Below are 21630 nucleotides of genomic sequence, written 5' to 3' on the forward strand. Positions count from 1 at the left end.
AATTGAAAAAAAGATTGATAGATGGAATAATTAGTTTCTTTCTCTTGCTGGAAAAATTTGTCTACCAAAAAATACTGTCTAACACTCTATATATGCATCTATTTGTATTTAAAGTACTTATCAAATCAATGACATACAAAAGAAGATCAGATGCTTTTATGGTTTGATGAAAAAGTCAAAAAGAAGAAGCATCAAATCAAATGAGACTAGTGTTGTAGAAAGAAATACCAAGGAGAAATTAGGTTAAATGACTTTAAAAATATGGTATAGTTTTGGAAACTAAGTGGGTCATAAAAGCTCTAGAAGGTAATGAGTCATGGAAGATTCTTGTTAGAAATAACATTCAACTTCCTATTCCCAAACAAGGGAAACCATGAAATAACTTGACCTTCTATGATCTTCTTACAAGTAGACATCCAATTATAGTTACAAGATTTCTAGTATTTAAGAGCCTATGGAAGGCCTAGGAGACGGTCAAAGGCAAGATAAAGGACTTCCACTATGTGGATACCAACACCAGTCAACTATTTACTCATAGATATGTGTGGTGGAATATAGAGAACAAAGGCAAACTTATTGTCTTGTTGTAAGGTGATGCTCTGCAAAAAGGATTAGAAAATCTGTTTGATGGCAACACACACAAGAGCAAAAGAAACAAACGTTAGTGTTAGCAACAAAAGATTATCCTAAACAGGCATATCAAGAGAGATATTAAGCATGAAATAGAAAACATATAAACATAGAATAAAATAGCTAATCAAGATGCTCACAGTTGCTCCTCCCTTGTTCCTCTCCTCTCCAAGTCCCAAATGAGTGTAGCTCTCAGCTTTTAGCACTAGCCATGGATGCCATATGGAGATTCAAGATAGTTGAATATGATAAGCAAATGCTATGCAAGTGTAGATAGTGATGCTATGAGAAAGCTCTATGCTAATGCCAGTATAACAACAATACTCTAAAATGCTTCTCTCTTTTGCTTGAGGAGAAGGGTTCTATTTACAATCTTAACAAGGGTTAGGATTAAGCAATCTTAACAAGGGTTAGGATTGAAAGATATTCAATCCATGTGAGACTTTCAACCCAATCCCATGTTGACAAGTGTCACCATGAGGAGGCTTGAGAGGAGTGATAAGGAGCATTAAATGCTTGAGGGGACATGATGGTTACCTTAGTCAAAGAAATAAATGCTTTGAAGAGACACATGGGTTACATGAGGGTTAAGTTAGGGGTCAAAGTCCTTAACCATGGGTGCAAGTGGAATTAACCATTAATGGTCATGTAAGAGCCATAAGTGGTTTGGAAGACTTTAGAGGTTAATTTGTTGAACACACAAAGTATTAATTGTTTTTCAAAGACTTTGGAGTCTTTGAGAAGTGATTCCAATTTGCTTAGGAATGTGACAATATTTAGGGGATGGATTAGGTTAATTAGGAAGGGTTTAGAAGAATCTAGAAGGGGTTTAGGCATGCAAGTGGATTTTGTAGGAAAATGCAAGTGGGAGAAATTTTGGTATTTTCAATTAAAATAAAATCATTTATTTCAATTAAATGGTGTAATTTGCATTTGGATAAATATTCAAATAAATATTAATTTATTTAAATGAGAAAAAGGAAGATAAAGCATTAAAATGCTTGAAGACTTTGAGGGAAACCATTAAAGGCTTGAAGACTTTAAGGAAAACCATTAAAGTCTTAAGAAGACTTTAAGGGAAGCCATTAAGTTTGAAGACTTTAAGGGAAACCATTAAAGGCTTAAGAAGACTATAGAAGGAAGCCATCGAGTTTGAAGACTTTAAGGTCATCAAGTTTGAAGACTTTAAGGGAAACCATTAAAGGTTTCAAGTGGGTGAGGATAAATAGGATTTTAAATAAATAATTTATTTAAAATAGTTGTGCAACTTGCTTTTGTAGGAAAATACAAGTGGGTGGAGGATAAAGGTGTTTTAAATAAATTATTTATTTAAAATAATTGTGCAACTTGCATTTGTAGGAAAATGCAAGTGGGTAGAGGATAAAGGTGATTTAAATAAATGTTAATTTATTTAAATGTGAGAGGTGGGATTTTGGGGGATTTAAATAAATATTAAGTTATTTAAATGTGAGAGAATATTTAATTAAATAAATATGATTTATTTATTTAATTAATGGTCTGAATTTGGTTAAGTGATTTAAATCAAATAAATTGAATAATTTATTTAATTAATAGGAGAATAGGGTTAAGATGAATTAATTAAATATTAATTTAATTAATTATTAATTGATGGTTAAATAATCAAATAAATACTAAGTATTCATTTAATTAAGTGGACAGATTTATGTGACTACATAAGGATATTTAGCTCGTACTTGGTACCAAAAAGGCATTAAGTGTTTTAATCATATCATTCATAATGGTCTACTAAAAGATTGGTCCTCTCTAAGTTCTAAATTTCACTTGCCATCCACCCAATGGAGAACTTCTTCCATCGCGAGAAATGCCTGTAAAGATCTTTCCTTTCTTACTATCTATAACAATAAAGTAGATAATTATAGTTTTCTTAAATGGGGAGATGGTTTAGTTCTAAATAATGTTAAAACCAAGGCTATTTATAAATCTTTATCTAACGATGTCTCTATCTTTGAGTATCTTAAACATTATTGAAATGTCAATTATAACAAGAAATAATGGCATGATATTTTAAGCAAATATAGTCTAACATTTTGGAGCCAAAAAAGTCTCGTTTCAAGTGGCTACTTACATTGCAAAGGTTGCCATATAGAATGAAGAGTAATGATATTGAAATCTATTCAATCAATAAGAAGCTTGAATTGATTCAACACATTTTTTTGACAATTTATATGCTAAATAAATTTGAAATATATTATGTGTGAGTCTTTAGATTGGAACACCAACAAAATAAATTGTTTAATTGAAATTATTGCTAGTTTTTTTGTTAACTTAAATAAGAGGCATAATATATTTTGGTTTTGTCTTTCATTTGAAATATTAGGGCATATATGGAAGGTTAGAAACAAACAAAAATTTAAAGGGGCTATAAAAGCTCTCATTGAGTCTTCAGGAAGACTTGAATATTATTTACTATTCTCATGTAGGTTATGGTGACTAAGGAGATCTCTCAAGCAAAGTTTTTGAAGTTGCCAGGAGATAGAATTGTAACTACCAATAGACAAGAAGTTAAATACGAGCATGTTTGGTACTAAAATATGCTCAATGAGATGTCAAGTTACAAAGAATGGATGGAATTCATAAGGAAATATGATGAAAAGGAAGAACAACCAAAGGAGAACAAAGAAAGGGTAGCTAGTCCAAGGTATTGTATTACCCCAAGGTATGGCTTCATCAATGAAAATACTAGGTCCAACAAATAACTTTTACCCATTTCTCCCCTATTGGGAGCAATGAGTTGGGATATAGGAAGAGAAAGCATGAACAACTAATGGTGTAACCAGATTGCATCTAGGCTTAGTTAGACATTTATTTGTAATTTATAATGTACTACTACTTTTTGTTATGCTAAGTTAGACTATTATATAAAATGTATTTGGTTTCTATATGTTTTGGATATATTGCTACATTTTGTACAAACTTTGCAACTAGTATTTGACCATGTTGAGATAATAGTGAGCTATGCATTGTTGATTTTGTAATGCTTTTAATACTCTATATCTAATACAATGATAAAGCCATTCTTGGATCTCACATTATTAAATCAACTATGCAAATGATCAACACAAACACACATACACACATGAGAACACTTGATATACATGGAAAATTAGAAGGGGAAAAACACGGTGAGACAAGATGCTTGGGTCTACTACCCAAATCCAAGCTCATGAGATAATAAAGAACTTATAATATTTTATAAGTACCGACCCATAAGAATATCAACCTTAGATGGAGACACCAATCCCCTAATCAAATGAACTAAGCAGAAACTCAAATTATGAGGTACCAACCTCAATTACAACAAGAGATACACAAGATATATTATGTGGATCTTCACAAATCAACCTTCAACATCTATTTGACTTGATTTTCATCAAAACACCCTCTCAGTGTGTATAGGATTTGTAACTTACTTCACACACTTCAATTCATCTCTACTTATTGAATAGATAATCTGCACAACTTTGGCCCCATTCACTAACACTACACTAAGAAATGGAACAATATCAATCATATGTATGCATTACAAGGTTAATTATATTCACATGTAAACCTAGAACACAATTACCATATTTGCAAGTTGATCATAAAAAAAATCCTCAAATCAAACGTGTAGTCAACTTGGTCATAAAGCCCACACGTCACACCGGTAGTGGGAAGAATTATGCGTTACCCAACATAGACTTAATTAGTCCCATACTATCTTCACATACTTCCTTTGGTTGCCACTGTTGGCAACAACAAGGAAGGAAAACTGAGAGGGGGGGGGTGTGAATCAGTTTTCACCGGATTAAACCAATTAAGCACAATCTTAGATCTAATCAACTGCAACAAAAATAAATATAACAACAATAACAACAACACACATAACACCAATATTTTTGACGTGGAAAACCCGATTAAGGGAAAAACCACAATGGGAACATACCCACAATGAGATGATACTCTATAGTAGTATGTGTAAATATTGCAATGGGGAATGCACATGCATTCAAGAACATTGCCTAGAGCTCAATGCTCAAATTACAATGACCCAAAAGACTCCAACCCTCAGGGAAGGTTCACTACCTTACAAAATGATTCAGACTACAATCCAGAAAGAATGAACTGCAAAAGTAGCATCTGCTAATGCCTGATGACAGTTCTAGTTAAGCTCAAATGTCTACCTTTCATAAATATCTGCTGAACACACCACACCGAAAGATGAATTCACTTGATCACACATACACCACTCTCTAATAATGCAGAATCCAACAACAACCTCCTAAAAACCACCAATTACATGAATACTACACCCATTTATACAAATCATCAATCTTGACTATAAGGTCGACCAAACCCTAAACACTTAATTACAAAATTGCATCACACGATACATAAATCAACCTCTAGACACATACAGTGTCATAGACAACATATCATGGACCTAAATCAACTCTGCAAACATGCACCACCATCAAAAATCTCGCCAAGATCAACCACAACATGTTACACAACCAAAATACTGCATAACACAAAAAATATCACCAGACCAAGAAAATCATCAAGAACTCATGCAATAATCAATGTAGACCACCAAAAAAAATAGGACATGATTAGGAAGCACCAATAAGCACGTTAGAACCATCCGCAATAGCTGCACCAACACCACTTATTCAAATCTTCATCGATCAACACGCTAACACTTAAAGAGCACTTAACAACAACAACTCATATAAGAAAGATAGCTTTCAGAGCACCAAATCATGAACCATTTGAAATGAAGATACACACGAGCATCCCAAACACTCTCCCAAATCCGCAACACAAGATATGATCATATTGGAGCACAATGAATCAAACACCAAAACACTACAACATTAAACATTAGAAACCAATATCCATACATGAATCCTCAAATTGACCGAATCATCACATAGCATCATGGAATCAATAAAGAATGAGGTATCTCTAGTTGATTCAACATCCTAAACAGATAAACCAATTATATCAACTCACTGCAATCACCGGATCACCAAAATACTTCTTTGCAACACCAAAACATGGAATATGTTGACATCAATGACAACAACATATCCTAGTAGCAACAATATCCAACAACCACACATTACAATTCTCTGTCGCATTCATCCAGAACACTGACATAGTCAACTAGCTAACATTTTGAAAACTCTATCATCTCCAACAATCTATTCACTTGACCAATACCTATAAAACTTTAAAATATCATATTTCATGTCCAACCCTACTTTAATTCCAAACCACAAGCTTAAACTCTCAACTGTGGTAGAATGAAAAACCATAAACCATGATACTGCAACTAGTTGCACAGACTATCTCTAAGCCACAAACCTTAGAAAGATATTGCAGATACTTTTGGACCTTCACAAATATGCTAAACAATCAGGAACAATTGATATTGAAACGCTATGATAACACCAAGTGAGATATCCAACAATACTTGACTTTGTTCTTCATTGTTCTCAAATACTCAATCATAACTCAAACTTGTGGCATCCATGACAACATTGATAGCACATTTGACTCACATCTTTGACATAAATGACAACACTATGCCCAACACATTACATGTTTTACTGAATAGCTAAGTGGATCACTTAACAATGGTGCGTTCTCGATTAATAAGAGATAGGAATAGGCTCAAGATTTAATGGTCTAACAAAGGAGAAAATCGAGACACATTAAACAAATATTAAAGAGGGGGTAAGGATATACAAAGTGGAGAAAAATTAAATGAAATGAGAACATGAGAACATTACACAAAGTGATGGGAACAACAAGGAAAACGAGATATGAATGATTAGGGATAAGAGGTTGAAATAATAACAAAATGCACACAAACATGCTTGAGCTAAAATTGACAAATTGTGTAATAACAAAGTTGCAAGGTGTACAATTTTTGTTATTATATTGATATAATTCAAAAGATTAGCCAATTACTAAATTAGAAAATTAAATCTTATAGACACAATAATGTTGCATTGGGTGAAGAATGCAATTACATAAGAATAAATAGAAATCTTGAAGTAGAGTAATGAATGGTCACTCAAAGTTATGTAATCAAATCTAGAAATAATTAGTTAGGATTGATAATTGAATTGAAGTAAATGTTATATTTAATGAAACAATTAAATTAACTGTTAGTGGTACTAAGCTTTGAAAATGATGATGTAAGAATGATGTAGCTATGGTCTTAATTTGATTTGCCACTACTTAAAAATTTGTCTTTAGTTTGATGATTGTATTATAATCAGGGTGATCTCATTAAACTATGTGGTTTAGATTTGAGAATTGTGGGGTTGATTAGAAGTAACATAGACTTGATTTGACGAGTAAAAGTAATGTGTGATGTATTAGATTTGACGAGTAAAAGTAATATGTGATGTATTATATTTGATGAGTAAAAGTAATATGTGATATATTAGATCAATTTGTCAAATTATGTACCAAAAAATCTACTCACCTTTTGTCTTCCTAGTAGCTAAACTTGTGAATGTGCTATCTAGGGGCACTATATTTCAGGAGTTTGCCAACCAAATTGACAATGACCACCAACAATACATGTAGACATATAAATGACTCATATGATAATGTGGATTTGATTCATTTATTATCCTTTAATACCATATATGAATATAATTCCGATATATTTCTAAAGAAAATAAAGCCTAATAATTGCTGTTTATTACAAAGAATGTTTTTATCCCATATAACTATAAATAAAATACCCTTATAACAACTTTATACCCTTATTAAATACATATAAAATACCCTTATACAACTTTATGCACACATGATAAGCCAATATTAAAAAGCACGGGAAAAGCATAAACCATTTCTTATACAATATTCATATAATGTGCAAACCATCAAAATCTACTTGCCCCAAGTCAAATTGCCAGGTGTCGCATACACCCGTAAAAACCCGTGCTAAATTTTCGCCTATGCTCACGTGGCTCCACACAATCCAGCGTGGATTCAAATCTAATTAATTTGCCCATTTCAAATCCGCTCCGGATTCCTTTTCATTTTCCGCTTTCAATAAATACCGACAAATTCTGAAATCCAAGAAAAATGTAGTCACGACTCACAGAAAAAAAAAGAAAAGAGGGAAAAAAAAATCAGAGCTCAGTATAAAAAGGGTATAAACGGGTGAACAATTACAATGCATAGTATTCGTACAGTGATAGTTGTCACACTCCATCCTGAAGATCGAAGTTTCTGCAAAAGAACTGCAAAAATCTACGTCATGGGTCGTCTCGAGCTGACTCGAAGTTGTGGGATGGAGAAAATTTGGCTCCTAAATGAGTCAAAAATGAGGTCTTGTGGGGTAGAGATGCAGTGATTATACAGTATACATCAGTGTAAGTATATAGAGTAGCGTAATGCAATAGAAATTATGCAGAAGAAGCGAAGAGCGGCTTATGGTTACTATTCATCCTCGCCAGCAAGTTCGAAAGCAAACAGTGCTATAAAGTTGAAGCGCGCATTTTTTGTAGGGAAAAGGGGCGGGCCCTGCACCACGCCCATTATGTCTTTTGACGATGGTAATGATGATAATGGGTTGAGGGGTTTTGGAGTAGAAGAGGAGCCCCGCCCCTCAACGGTAATGAGAAAAGAGTGTGTTTCTGCAAGAAAGCTGGCTGCTAATTTGTGGGAGTTGCAGGAGATCCCGGTAATTTCAGGGGGAATGAAGAAAAGTGGGAGGCTTTCTGGAAGGGATGGAGGAGGAAAAGATAGATCGCAGCTGCTGCAGTTGCCTTCGCATCTTGCTGATCCTCCTCACAGTCCCAGGCTTCAGGTAAGGGTTTCTGAAGATCAATGGGGTATTTGTTTTTTGTTTTTTGAATATTTTGTGTTGGTGTGGTGGAATTATTAGTGGGTTCGGTGTTTGTATGAATGTGAGCGCATTGTTGTTTGTTGAATTCGATTTCATTGAAGGTGTGTTTTGGTTGTGAATGGCGAGGTGATGTGAAGTTGATTTTGTGTTGTTATAGTGAAATGATTAGTGGGTTTGGTATGTTTTTTGTGTTTGTATGTGTGGGGGGTTTGGCTTTTGTTGAATATGATTGCATTGAAGTTGTGGTCTTGGGTTTGAATCGTTGGATGAAGTGAGTATTTTTGTTGAATGTAATGCTTTTTTCGTGGATGTGGATGTGGGTGGTTTGAAGTCACTTTAATTTGGATGGATTGGAATTGGTTTGGTGTTTGAGTAGTTAGTGTCGTTGTTGTGAAATAATTAGTGGGTTTGTTGTGTGTTGGTGTTTGTTCATGGATGAAGTGAGTATTTTTGTTGAATGTAATGCTTTTTTCGTGGATGTGGATGTGGGTGGTTTGAAGTCACTTTAATTTGGATGGATTGGAATTGGTTTGGTGTTTGAGTAGTTAGTGTCGTTGTTGTGAAATAATTAGTGGGTTTGTTGTGTGTTGGTGTTTGTTCATGCAGTATTCGATGTTTCTTGAATTAGTTTTGACTGGAGATGTACTGTATTTTGAATCCTGGGATGACATGAGCTTTTTTGTTCTGTTCATGTGGATATTGAAAGTTTCTTGAATTTGGATCGGAGTGGAGCTGTAGATTTTATGTTAAATCATCAATGGAAAGAGTTTATTCATTTTTCATTATTTCCTTTTCTCGTTCATTTCTACTGAGAGGCATTTGGGATCAGTGTGTGATAATCTTTAAATCATATAGGGATCCTGCTCGTAAACAAAAGTCTAAATATTTGATATTTCATATTAGGAGCTCGTTTCATGATTTTAGAGTGAAATAAAGAATGGTTTTGCTGTGTTTTTGTGTTTGTTCACTTGGGTGCTTGATATTTGTTGAATTCTCTGCTTGATTGGGGCTGTGGATTTGATTTTGAGTTAACGAAGCTCAGAAAAAAACAATGCTGCTTTCTTGTTCTCCTGAGTATGGAAACTGTAATCTCTCATTTATAATTTCAAAGAATACATACCAAATCATCATGGTGTAGGATGTTTAATGAAATCAGTGTTGTTGTGCAAAATATCAGTGAAAGGGTACGAGAACTCAATGGCTTTAAATTGGCTGACTTCTTAAATCTCACATTCAGCCCTTATGCCTTTTTGTGCCTATAGTCACCTAAAGGTCCTTATCATGTGTTTTCTCACTTATTTTTGGAGAATGGTCATGGATAGAGATTATATAGATATGAATGCTTTAGAATGCATCTATTGTTAGATCGTCACCAAATAAGATTGAAGGCAAAGGCTTCGTTTGACTTTCAATGATTAAAACCTAGTATTTCCACAGTCTATAACATAAATTGTAAAGTTGCTGGAAACAGCTGTGTATTTTCATCCTCTTCCTGGTGATGGATCATGGAATGTGATCCAAAACATTGATGTTAAAAAGAAAGCTATCCACAACCGTTTCTAGAAACTTTACAATTTATATCAATAATTAAGCAATTGATAAGAGCATATTTATAGTACGATTCACGAGTCATAGGGTACATTTGAGTTTGATTTGCTTCTCGTGTAAATGAAGTGGAATCAACTCTTTGTGTACTTATTTTAGAATTTTTCTATAGCCAGTGTGAGTTAGGTGATTCCTTAAAACATTTTAGTCAACTTTTTTGAGCTATTGTAGAGTTTTCAAGTTGGTCTACTGATTAGTTGGAGCTTTTTTTAAAGCAATATTTTGCTATGGTTGCAGCTTTTACATATCGGCCTATATTTTTGGTCTGTGGAGGTACCTAATCAAGCAATATTTTTTTTCTAAGCACACCTAGTTGAGTTCATTTTGTTACAAATCATGTATAACCCTTTTGGTCTTTCTGTTTTATCGAGTGTAATTTCTTCTTGATAGAAATTACTTGAATTACTCTCATTGTGATCTATTTTTGACAAGCTCTATTTTTGACAAGCTCTCCAACTAATGATGTATTAATCAACTCATCAGTTGGGAAAAAAATTAAAAAAGTTTAAACCTATATATCTCTCTCTATAATGAATTTCTGAAGTTGTTACAATGCATTTATTATTCCTTAGGTTCCGTCTTGTTCTCTTGTCACTTATTCAAAATTGAGTAATCTGCTCATTGCATACTTAGTAGGACAACCAATTTGGATTTAACCATATGTTTACAATGTACATGTTGATATTCACAACATGGCATCTATATTGACATCCATTCATCTGCATATTTCAGGAAATACTTCGATAAATTTTTCAACTTTGTTTCTCACCTTTGCTTGATAACTTAGTTTGGAGATTGACATATGATAGTTTGAAAGGTTGAATATATGACTTATCTGTATATGATTTATTTTCCCAAGCGATCATCCTGACCTATTGTTTAGCATTGGCTTTAAGAGTGAAATTGATTTCATTTCTATTGTTATAAATAGTCTCGGTAAGTATGTTAATGCTGGAAATTGTGCATTTTACAGGTTTTAAATAGTAATGTATGTTTTCCACATCTTCAATCATGTTGCAGTCATGATGATGCCAAATTCTTATATTAGAATTCTGTCAATTTACTGAGAAAATATTTATATATCCCGTTCATGGCTATGGATTCTGAGACAATGTTGATGTGTCACATTCTTGACTATGAATTGTTCAGTTATTTGACTTGTAAATTTTCTATATTTTTACTCCTTTTCAGGAATTAGTGGATACTTGCAGTTTGTGTACATGATTTATCTTTCATGCCGCGTCTACTAGTTTACATAGCTTTATTGTTGCCTCTTTTTGTCACTATGCTTTGAAGTTGTACATATATTTTGGCAGACATTTTTATATGGGTTTAATTTTTATACACATACTTACGATTCACTGGGAACTTCAGGTAGCACCAAGTAATGGTAGCCTCAGAAAACAAATTGCTTTCTCATTGATACAGCAGCAAGGATCTATTGACAGAAATGGTGGTGCTCTACAGCCCCTATCACCAGCAAGCTGTAGCAGCTCGGTAGAGGTACTGTACTTATCCCTTTACCTTTTTGGTTTCAGAATGGATGTAGTGTAGTAGCTCTGATATAAAAAATGATACAGCAGTTCTGATACCAACTGATGCAGCAGCACTGTTCCAGTACTAATACCTGTATGATCACTGTTTTTCTTAGTCCTCTGGCGTCTTAATCAATACAATGGTAAATCACAATGACAGTTTCTCTTAATTTGAAGGAGGCAAACACAACCAAAAAAATTACTTGTTTATTCCTCGTGTCTTTATTGGAAGATTAAATCAAAACTTACAGAAAAACTTGGCTCCTAATTCCACACAAATAAAATAGGGAAAAAAATTGAAATAAATATATCCTGCTTTACTCTTCTCCTCATCCACTAAAAATTCTGCTTCTTTATTTCTATTCAGTTCCACTCCCTAAAAATATATTATATCTTTTAATCATTAAGCATTATATATTAACTTTGTAGTTTGTTAGAATGCTCCTGCACTGGGACGTGATTATCTTTTGAGCTACTTAAAGTCATCTGGCGGTTTTCTGTTACCAATATGCACGCTCCTTTGAGCCCTTACCTGAACATATAGGTTTTGATGACACAGTAGTTGGGGGCATTGAAAATGAAGTTGGCTTTTGTGTATGAATGGTTATATGACGTGGATGCTACCAAACAGGCCTACCATCTCTGCAACTAGTCATACTAGAGCGGCATGGTTAAGGAAAACAGTTCGAATATTTTAGGCAGCCTCTGAGCTGTCCTCTTTTAGAAATGTGTCAAGAGGCAACCCCATATTGCCATTTAAAGTTTACGGTAACATGGATAAACTGAATGGGAGAAACAAACCCATAAACTACCTTTGTTCTGAGCATACATTGATATAAAAATCAAGATTTGTTCTGCAGCAATATCCATCTGAACTGTCATCACCTTTATGAAATGCTTGTATTTGGTGTACACAAGAGAAATTGACACGAGAGAAATTGTTCAGGTTAATGTATCATATCTGTAAGCAGTTAGTTTGAGATCCACAGTCATTTGCTTGGGGGGCTATTCAAGCTTTAATCTTATAGGCCTAATGCTACTTCAGACTGATTGCAAATTGAATAACCTTTTCTTGGATTTAATTAGATAGGGTTTTTTAATGGGGTCCCTACCTGTACAATACAATGCATTGTCCACTTCGGGCCAACCTTTGTGCACTAAGTATCATAATCAATAACAAATGCTCACCACAGGACATGAACCAGGGATAACTTGCTGAATAAATCTAACCATTAGACCACGTATGCACAAATGGAATACCTTTTCAATGATAATTTCTTTTTTTAAACTTTTTTTTGAGCCTTTTAAGATTTATTCATATATTTTGTGGCAGGTTGGAGCTCATAATCAAGCAATCACCCCAACAAGCTCACTGGACCTAAAGATACGACCAAGAGAATCAGGCTATAGTCTGGCAACTTCGACAGAGTTGTTGAAGGTCTTGAACCGTATATGGAGCCTTGAAGAGCAGCATTCATCAAGTATGTCCTTGGTAACAGCATTACGAGTGGAGTTAGACCATGCTCGAGCCCGGGTACAAGAGTTGATGCAAGAGCAGAAAGCTGATCGTCACCAAATTGATAACTTAATCAAAAGAATTGCAGATGAGAAGATGGTATGGAAAAGCAAGGAGCAAGATAAAATTAGAGCAGCTGTTCAATCTGTCAGGGAAGAACTTGAAGATGAAAGGAAGCTACGAAGGAGATCAGAAAGCCTACACAGAAAGCTAGCACGAGAGATCGCTGAAATAAAAACAGCATTTGCAAAGGCATTGCAAGACATGGAAAGGGATAGGAAATCCAGAGAATTAATGGAGGATTTCTGTGATGAATTGACAAAAGAAATTCTGGAGGATAATTTAGAGGCAGATGATGAAAAAGAGGAATCAGCCAGTGTTAGAAAGGAGGCTGCAAGTGGACAGCAAATTCTTCAGTTGGCTGAAATCTGGAGGGAAGAAAGGATTCAAATGAAGCTGGCTGAAGCTCGTTTTGATCCTGATGAAAAAAATGAAATTATAGATAGGCTGAGAACTGAACTAGAGTCCTTTTTGAAAGCAAAAAGAGCTAACAACTTCAGGAATGAGATGCAGTATCAGAAGGATGATAGACACACAGATATGTTCCGAAGACAATCACTTGAATCGATGCACTTAAATGGGACTGTAAGTGCACCTCAAGATGCTGGCGATGAAGACTCTGCAGATAGTGACCTTCGTTCCCTTGAAATAAATAGGGATAATGCAGATGATAATAATATTAGAAGTTACAAATGGGGATATGCATCTGTTGGAAGCATGGAGAAAATAAAGGGTCGAAAATCACGCGAACAAAAGATATCATTCCAGGAAGATTCCAAGGGTGATAAGTCCGGTGAGCAGCAGATATCAATTGAAGATCACTTAGGGAGTGCTAGGTCATGGCATAGAAACAAAACACATTTATTGGAGAAGTTCAAAGGCAGCCAGGTAGATATTATGAGGTTAGCAGAAGGGGGCAGAGCAAAAGCAAACAAGCAGGATTTAATCAATAGGTCTTCTCAGATTGAAGGAAAGCATGCTCAGGAGGGAATGAATAGCAAGAAAAACCTGGGAAATGACACCCAAGATCAAGGGAAAATGTCAAAGCATGGAAGCAATAATTTAGCCAGGACTGAATCAGTTCAATCAGAATGCAGTGTTGTAAAGCAGGATCCAGATAATATGACTGACTTCTATCCAAGTCAGACATCATGGAGGTTTCAATCTGTTGGCAGTGGCATAGACCACCTATTAGATACTGGCTTAGCACCCATGCATGGATTAGCTAGCCCAACACGCCAGTGGAGTCATCATCATGCTTCTCCTGATTCTGAAAGATTCAAAAATTCTTTTGATCGGTCTAAAGGTATTCGGGAAAACAGTTTGAAGGCAAAGTTACTAGAAGCAAGATTAGAAGGCCAGCAGGCCCGCTTGAGAAGTTCAAAGGGCCTCTAGTTTCTATTATAAGGCACCTTATGGACAAGGAATTGCTCTTGTGGAGGAGCTTCTGCTCAAGCAAAAGCGCCAATGAATCAAGAGATTTGGAAGCCAAATAATGCCCTTAGTTACTTTTGGATACATATCAGGGAACTGCCATCTTTGTCTTGTCATATATGCAAGACCTCATCCCTGAACCTGCCCATCAACAGCATTCTTTATCTTAGCATTGGCTCTATGATAGGGTGGTGTGTCCATGTGTGTGTTATTTGCTGTTCACGTGCTAGTGCAGGAATATGCATTTTTCAGATGTCAAACTACTGCATGGTGCATTCACTCTGCAACTGTTTGTACATCATTTACTTTTGTAAATGAGAAAGTTTTGTCAAATGAAATTAACGTGCATCCTTCGCTACTTGAAGGTGAGTTCTGGGGAATATGCAAGAAACTTATTCTTGATACAACTTATCAGCCAAACTCATGTTTAGTCTCCTATAGCCTCTGTACAATCTTTACCTGCTTATGTTTACGTCTGTCAATCTATGTGATCGATTCCTCGAACTAGAAACTTAATCCTTGATACAACTTCTCAGCCAAACTCGTGTTTAGTCTTCTCTTGCATCCGTACAATCTTCATCTGCTTATGTTTTGGCTGGTCAATCTATGGGATCAATTTTTCAGATGCAGCTTTTTAAAATTGCACATATTCGGGGTGATGTAAAAATGCAGGCTTTGTATTGCACTTGAGCCATTTATCTATAAGCAGTAGCATAACATCTCTCTTGCTATCACTTTTGACAGTGGTAAAATTTTCTGGCCTTCGAAGCCATCTTGTACTTTTGCATCAAGATACTACTTATGTTTGCCTTCAAAATCTCTTGGTATATCTGTTACTGTTGCTGTAAGTAGATAACATTCCAAGTTCAAATAATCATAGTAGCATAGTGACACTTTTCAAGGATTCCACAAATTTAGCCTTACCAGGATATCGTCTTTATGTAATAGCTTACTATTGATCGAGATGTGTATGTTAGAAGGGTTGATCAGAAGTGTCTTTGCCATGTCATCCTCAACTAGTTATATTGTACCTTTGCACCAAGACAGTAGTTTTCTTGCTTCCAAATTGTCTTGGTTTCTCTACAATTGTTGGAGTGTATAAAATTCTATGTTCAAATGATCACAATAGTGTTTGTACTTGCGGTAATAACGTTTTTCAGGGATGATTTGGTTGCATCTTTTTTTGGATATTATCTTTCTTGGGTAGCTTACTATATTATCTTTCTTGGGTAGCTTACTATTGATTGATATATTTGTTTTTCATGGGGCCTATGAGAAATGGCTCTGCCATGCCCTTCTAAACTAGTCACGCAATTTTTGCCTTTGTATCAATATGCCTTTGAGGACCCAAGTCTTTTATTGACCTGGAGCGGCAAGATTTCTGGTTTAAAATTATGCATTAAATATTTGCATTTCTATTATCTGCTCTGGAGTTCAATGCAAATGTTGAATATAATTAGGAAGCGGTCCCATGTAGGGACTTCAAGATCTATTTTAATTGAGCGGGGGAGGTCTAATGAGATGGGGAAAACTTTAAAAAAAAGCGATAGAATAAATTGGAACCTTTTCTTGCAAAATTGGAGCCATCATTTTTTTGTTCTCAGATTTCTACCATCTGCCTTTTGGGTGCAGCTGGAAATTTTGCCTATTAATGTAGAGTTTTTATGACCTACATAGCACCATTAGAAGGGATCTGCAATCATTTGCATTTGCTGCTACTAAAATATTCCATGGAGCTGCCACTTCCAAAAAATTCTGAGCTAAATTTTTTAGCATCCCCTGCTGCTATAAATCTGCAGGACCAATTGTCAAAGGCTCCTAAAAATTAGGTAACCCCAACCTCTTCCATGGGACCATAGCCTTACTAAAATTTGTCATCATGAAATATGTTTGCAACTTCCTTTTTGAATAATGAGTCTAGCACTTGAACATCTCCTTATCCTTTTGGATGTTCTATTGGGAAAAAGTTCTAAAAGGGTAAAACAGATATCCTTATTCTCCATTGATGGTAAAAAATGTTAAAAGGGTAGCAGCCAAAGCAAATCAATAAAAGCAGTCATGGCCGTAGGGAAAAAATCTAAGAATATCCAATGAAAAATACTATGAATTGAGTTATATCATGTAAAATAGAAGCCATCATTTGTCCTTCCTATTTCCTTTTTGAAAAAAGAGCTAGGTTAGACAAGAATAGATTAAGTAGGGGCCTTTCAGTTCAATAAATGTTTAAACCTCCTATTGTAGAATGCGACTTTTTTCAGTAGCAGCAGATTTCTTGCTGGGATTAGATGCTCATAATGCTTCTGTAACACACCCCTTGTAAGTCTTGTTATGTTAAAAAAAAATACATTGAGAAGTGTCTTGCTATTGTAGTGCAAAGAAATTCTGTTTACAACATATCTCAAGTTGATAAAGAATGTTAGATTTGCTCTAAGGTAGCAAAATGAGATAAATATCTGTCCTCTTGCTGTCATTTTATCATACAAATGATCTCTTATGGATGGATGAAACTTTGTTAGTTATGTGGGATAATGCGTAATGTTTGTGGCATTTGCCCTTGTTTAATTTATGATTATGGATTTAGTTTTGATGATCATTATACTTTATTATTGTGTTGGCATTTTGGATAATTATAGGATATTGTATTTCTAAGTATACATGATACGTAGTGACATTAAGATTTCCTCAAGGTAGTATACGATTTATGTGGTGTACCTTCCACAGTTTAAAAAAAATGTGTACTTCATTAGTTGATTTTATATTGTTATGGCTATTATATATATGGTGTAGGTATGTTTGATGTTTGAATTAAGTGTGTAGGTATAGAGTTATTTTTCTACTTAAAAATGCAGACCTTTTATTTTTTTAACAGTAGTAGTATTGGAGATGTTGGAGATGTCACTTTGTTGTTATTTTTTTTAACAGTAGTAGTATTGGAGAGGTCACTTTGTGTTATTTTTAACAGTAGTTGTATTGGAAATGTCACTTTGGGATGAGTTGAATTTTACTTTTGAGCTTTGGATTCAAATTGGTGTCACATTATGAATCTGTATGTTGTGGGAAACATATACATATGTAATTCTAGTTGTAGTTGTTTATTCTTTTGTTTGCATGCAATTGTATTTTAAAGGCTGAATATTGCGTGTTAATAACCTTCGATGCATTGGGAATTAAAAAAATTGGAAAGGAAAAGAGGAATTGTATCATAAGTTGTATTTAAATTGTTATAATTAGTTTAATTGTTATTTGAAATCAATTCATTGGTTGGAATTTGTCAATTAAATAAGGAATAGGAAACAATTTCTTTATTTAAAAATTAAAATGATAATAATAAAATAAAATAAATTTTTTCTTTCTATCCTTAAAAATGATTAAACATTTTAACTTATATGCTAAAAAGTTATTTTGTGGGGGAAAAGAGTTTTATAGTGAAAATCAAAGAAATAAAATAGAAAATAAAGAAAAAAAGCATTTAAAAATGACTATTCATACTTATTATTCAATTTTTTTATTTTGAAAAAAAAAATAAAACTCTTTTATTACCAATTAAAACTGATAAAAATTACAAAAAAAATAAAAAGCAGTCTAAAAAGACTGCAAGAAAGAAATAAGCCAAGCACATCAACATAATAACACAGAGATAGCAAGTAGGCAGTCCTAAAGAGATACCATCAGTTGTAACAATTCAGCTGGGTACACATTACAATACAACCAACCTAGCTAGTGAAACAAAGAGGACGAATACAAATCAAAGACGTTTTGTACTAGGCAACTAGTTGTAGCAACCCAGCTAATGTAACAAAAATGTTGAATGCAAATCAAACTTGAGGCTTTGCACTGGTTTGGTACACTCGATCTTTCCATCATGTAGTTGCATAAACTGATGTTAATCTAGTTGACTCGTGTATAAACTTTTCAAATGAATATTCATGACTATTTGGAAGCTATTTGCAAATGCAATAGAACTTGTAGCAACCATTAAAATTTGAAGATTTTTTGAAGATGCGTAGAAAATTGAACATCTCCTTCATTCAATTGCCAAAAATTGATATTTGATCTCTTCCAAACATTTGCTATAATTGACCTCCTTTTTGAGCTGCAAACACAAAAAAGCAAGTTGTAACATGATGTCACAGTAAAACTGAAGCATTTCAACTTCTTAATGAGTGATATTGTTAGAAAATATAGCTATACATCTACTTTTCCAAATGATCTCAAAATAGTTTGTCTCATTGAATCAACAACAACATTCTTATAGAATCCAATGCCCAAGAAAGCTTCTTTGCAACTTGGCACATGATCAAAGATAGCGGGAAAATGTATAAAAATAGCAAATCATTTTTTCTTAGCCCAGAAATAGCTCCAAAAAATATGATTTATACTTTTAAGACGTGGCAAAATGGGCACCTAGCTAGAGTAATTTTTAGGAATTTTAATATGTCCCCAACAAGTAGTTTAAAGTGAAGGATTTTCCATGACAAAATTTGAGCGCTAGCCTCAGCTTTAGACGTCCAAATTTGAGCACTTAAGCTCCTCCATTTCCTCTCTTTGAACTTACAACCCCATTTAGCATTTGGTCTTCGATTTAGTTTAAAATTAGGAAGGAGTCTTTAGTAAATCTTTTTCAAAGGAAACAGTAAAATGAAATTTTCCCTAGCCAAAACCAATCCTTGAAAACATTGCATTGGAGGGGAGTGCAAATTTTCAAAAGAAGCTCCATTGGTACCAGTGATTTTACAAATGTGATAAAACCTTTGGACTTATCTGTTAATCTGAAGGAGTTCTTGGCATTTTGCCACTCAACCCAATCAAGTAAATTAAAATCCCAAATATCACTGAACTTCTTCTCACCTCTCTTGAAGAAACAATGAGCTTGGGGAAAATAACAAGCGAATGACCATGATATTGCAATAATTTGTTCCATCAAATAGAAGAGGAATTGAAACTAAACTCATGTTGAAGAGATTCTTTCCAATTTAAGAAACTGTGAACTTTTTGCCAAGCTTTCCAAATAGATTGCAAAGGAAAGGTAGCTCTTAAACAAAAAAAATGGAGACATTCAGATCTTGTCAATGCACTCCACACTTTGCCAATTGTTATTATTAGCCACAAGAGAGATCTAGTGACAGGCAAGGAGTTTCCAAGGTTCATCACTGATAATCACCTTTGTGATCCATTCTGTTGATAAACAAGATCCTTTGGTCTTAGGATCCAACAATCCCAACCCACCCTTCTGTTTATGTTACATGCAATGTAATTAGGAAGAAGCCTTAAACCTAGGTTACCCTCCCAATTTGACTACAAGAATTGCCGAACATTTTTATTTAACTCGTCATAACCCTTTTTGGAGGGCATCCAATAGAAGGAGTAGTAAGCATGGGAGGCTAGAAAAATCCTTTCAATCACTTGAATTTTGTCAGTTTGAGAAAGATTTTTGTTTCGCCAATTAAAGATTTTTTTTTTAGTTTAACTATAAACCAATTCTACATGTCAGCCCCAAACCAAAGGGAATACCCAAGTATCTAGTAATATGACCATGTCTAATTTGCTTCCATGCTTTCGTTCTTTGGGTATCCAATAAGGAATTGGATCTGATCTGGTCATGAGAAATTTTGTTTTATGGTGAGCTAGTTTGGAATCCGAAATAGAATAATGACCCCAAAACTTCCAAAACATTGTTAATTTTGATTCAAAATTTTGAATAAACATCAAGCTATCATCGACAAAATGAGAATTAAGGACACTGGCATTGTTAGGAATATGGATGCCAGTAATTAATTTCATTTGATTGTATTTTTGTAGTAAATAGCCAAGAGCATATGCAACCAACACATAACGAAAATGAGATTGAGGGCAACTTTGTCTAAAAGATTGTTGTACTAGAAATGCATTAGTAAGAGTATTATTGATAACAAGTTGAGCATTCACATTCTAAAATAACATGTGAACATGTTTGCAGATTTTGGAACCAAATCCCAGCCATTGAACAACCATCTTGATAATAAATATCCACCTCATTCTATCATATATATGCCTTGTCAAAATCTAGCTTCACAAGTAAAGCATTCTTCCTTGTTTGCTAAGCCCACTCACTGGTTTTCCATGCCATAATTAAATTGTCACGGATGAAGCATCCACCTAGGAATCCAATTTGCTTAGGTCTAACTATTCCTTTAGCTACAAGTTTAATTTTTAAAGATAGGACCTTAGCAATAATTTTATAAGATGTATTGAGCAATGTAATAAGATGCCATCCTGAAAGAGAGTTCTCATTTTTACCTTTAGGAAGAAGCTTAATTAATCCTTTGTTAATATCGAGACCTAATGAACCCTGTCTCAAAGCTTCCAAGTAGGTAAAAATGTTCCTTGATATGCTGCCACATAAATTGGTAAAATTCAATAAAAAATTCATCAATCCCATAACATTTATTAGGGGCCATAGAAAACACATTCCAAATCTTCTATGGAAAGTTCCTGATCAAGATATTTACTATATTCACAATCTACTTTCCTAGGAATAATTTCCTTGGCATTGTCTTCCAATGTATTTTGAACATCTAACCAATGTGGATCCTCCTTGAAGAGATTTTCATAAAGATTCAAAACAATCCTTTGACGTCTTTTGATCTAGTATGGACCTACCCACTTTCATCTTTTATTGCACCAACATACTCCTTATGTTTGTAATTTAATTAGTTGAAAAGGTATTTAGTACCCTTGTTTCCTTCATTAATCCAATATAGCCTAGCCTTGATTTTGGTCGCCTGCCCTTTATATGATTCAAGTTTGTGATTTTGAGTTTCAATAACAAAAATAGTTGTTTGGACAACAATGTTTTTGATTAAGTGAAAAACAGGTTTTGAAGGGGCCCTGAAACCCTTTGCATCAAATTATAAAATAGATAAAGCATTGAAAGCCCAGCTAGATAGAACAACAAAAAAAAAACAGGGACT

The 21630-nt window shown here is 34.3% G+C and overlaps 1 protein-coding gene across 1 annotated transcript; it reads left to right on the forward strand.

Annotated features, from left to right (window-relative positions):
* The first annotated feature begins 7756 nt into the window (after positions 1 to 7756).
* LOC131048291 (uncharacterized protein At5g41620) lies at positions 7757 to 15414 on the forward strand. Its single transcript, XM_057982189.2, has 3 exons — positions 7757 to 8491; positions 11510 to 11638; positions 13004 to 15414. Exons 1-3 carry the CDS (start codon positions 8090 to 8092, stop codon positions 14639 to 14641), a joined length of 2169 nt encoding a protein of 722 aa, XP_057838172.2. The 5' UTR covers positions 7757 to 8089; the 3' UTR covers positions 14642 to 15414.
* Positions 15415 to 21630: the final 6216 nt, after the last annotated feature.

The sequence above is a fragment of the Cryptomeria japonica genome, chromosome 9 (genome assembly GCF_030272615.1).
Source record: "Cryptomeria japonica chromosome 9, Sugi_1.0, whole genome shotgun sequence".
Taxonomy (NCBI): Eukaryota; Viridiplantae; Streptophyta; class Pinopsida; order Cupressales; family Cupressaceae; genus Cryptomeria; species Cryptomeria japonica.

Coding starts and splice junctions, on each gene's coding strand:
- LOC131048291 (XM_057982189.2), top strand. CDS start 8,090: ATGCAGAAGAAGCGAAGAGCGGCTTATGGTTACTATTCATCCTCGCCA. Junction 8,492..11,509: donor CTCACAGTCCCAGGCTTCAG/GTAAGGGTTTCT, acceptor TGGGAACTTCAG/GTAGCACCAAGTAATGGTAG. Junction 11,639..13,003: donor GCTGTAGCAGCTCGGTAGAG/GTACTGTACTTA, acceptor ATTTTGTGGCAG/GTTGGAGCTCATAATCAAGC.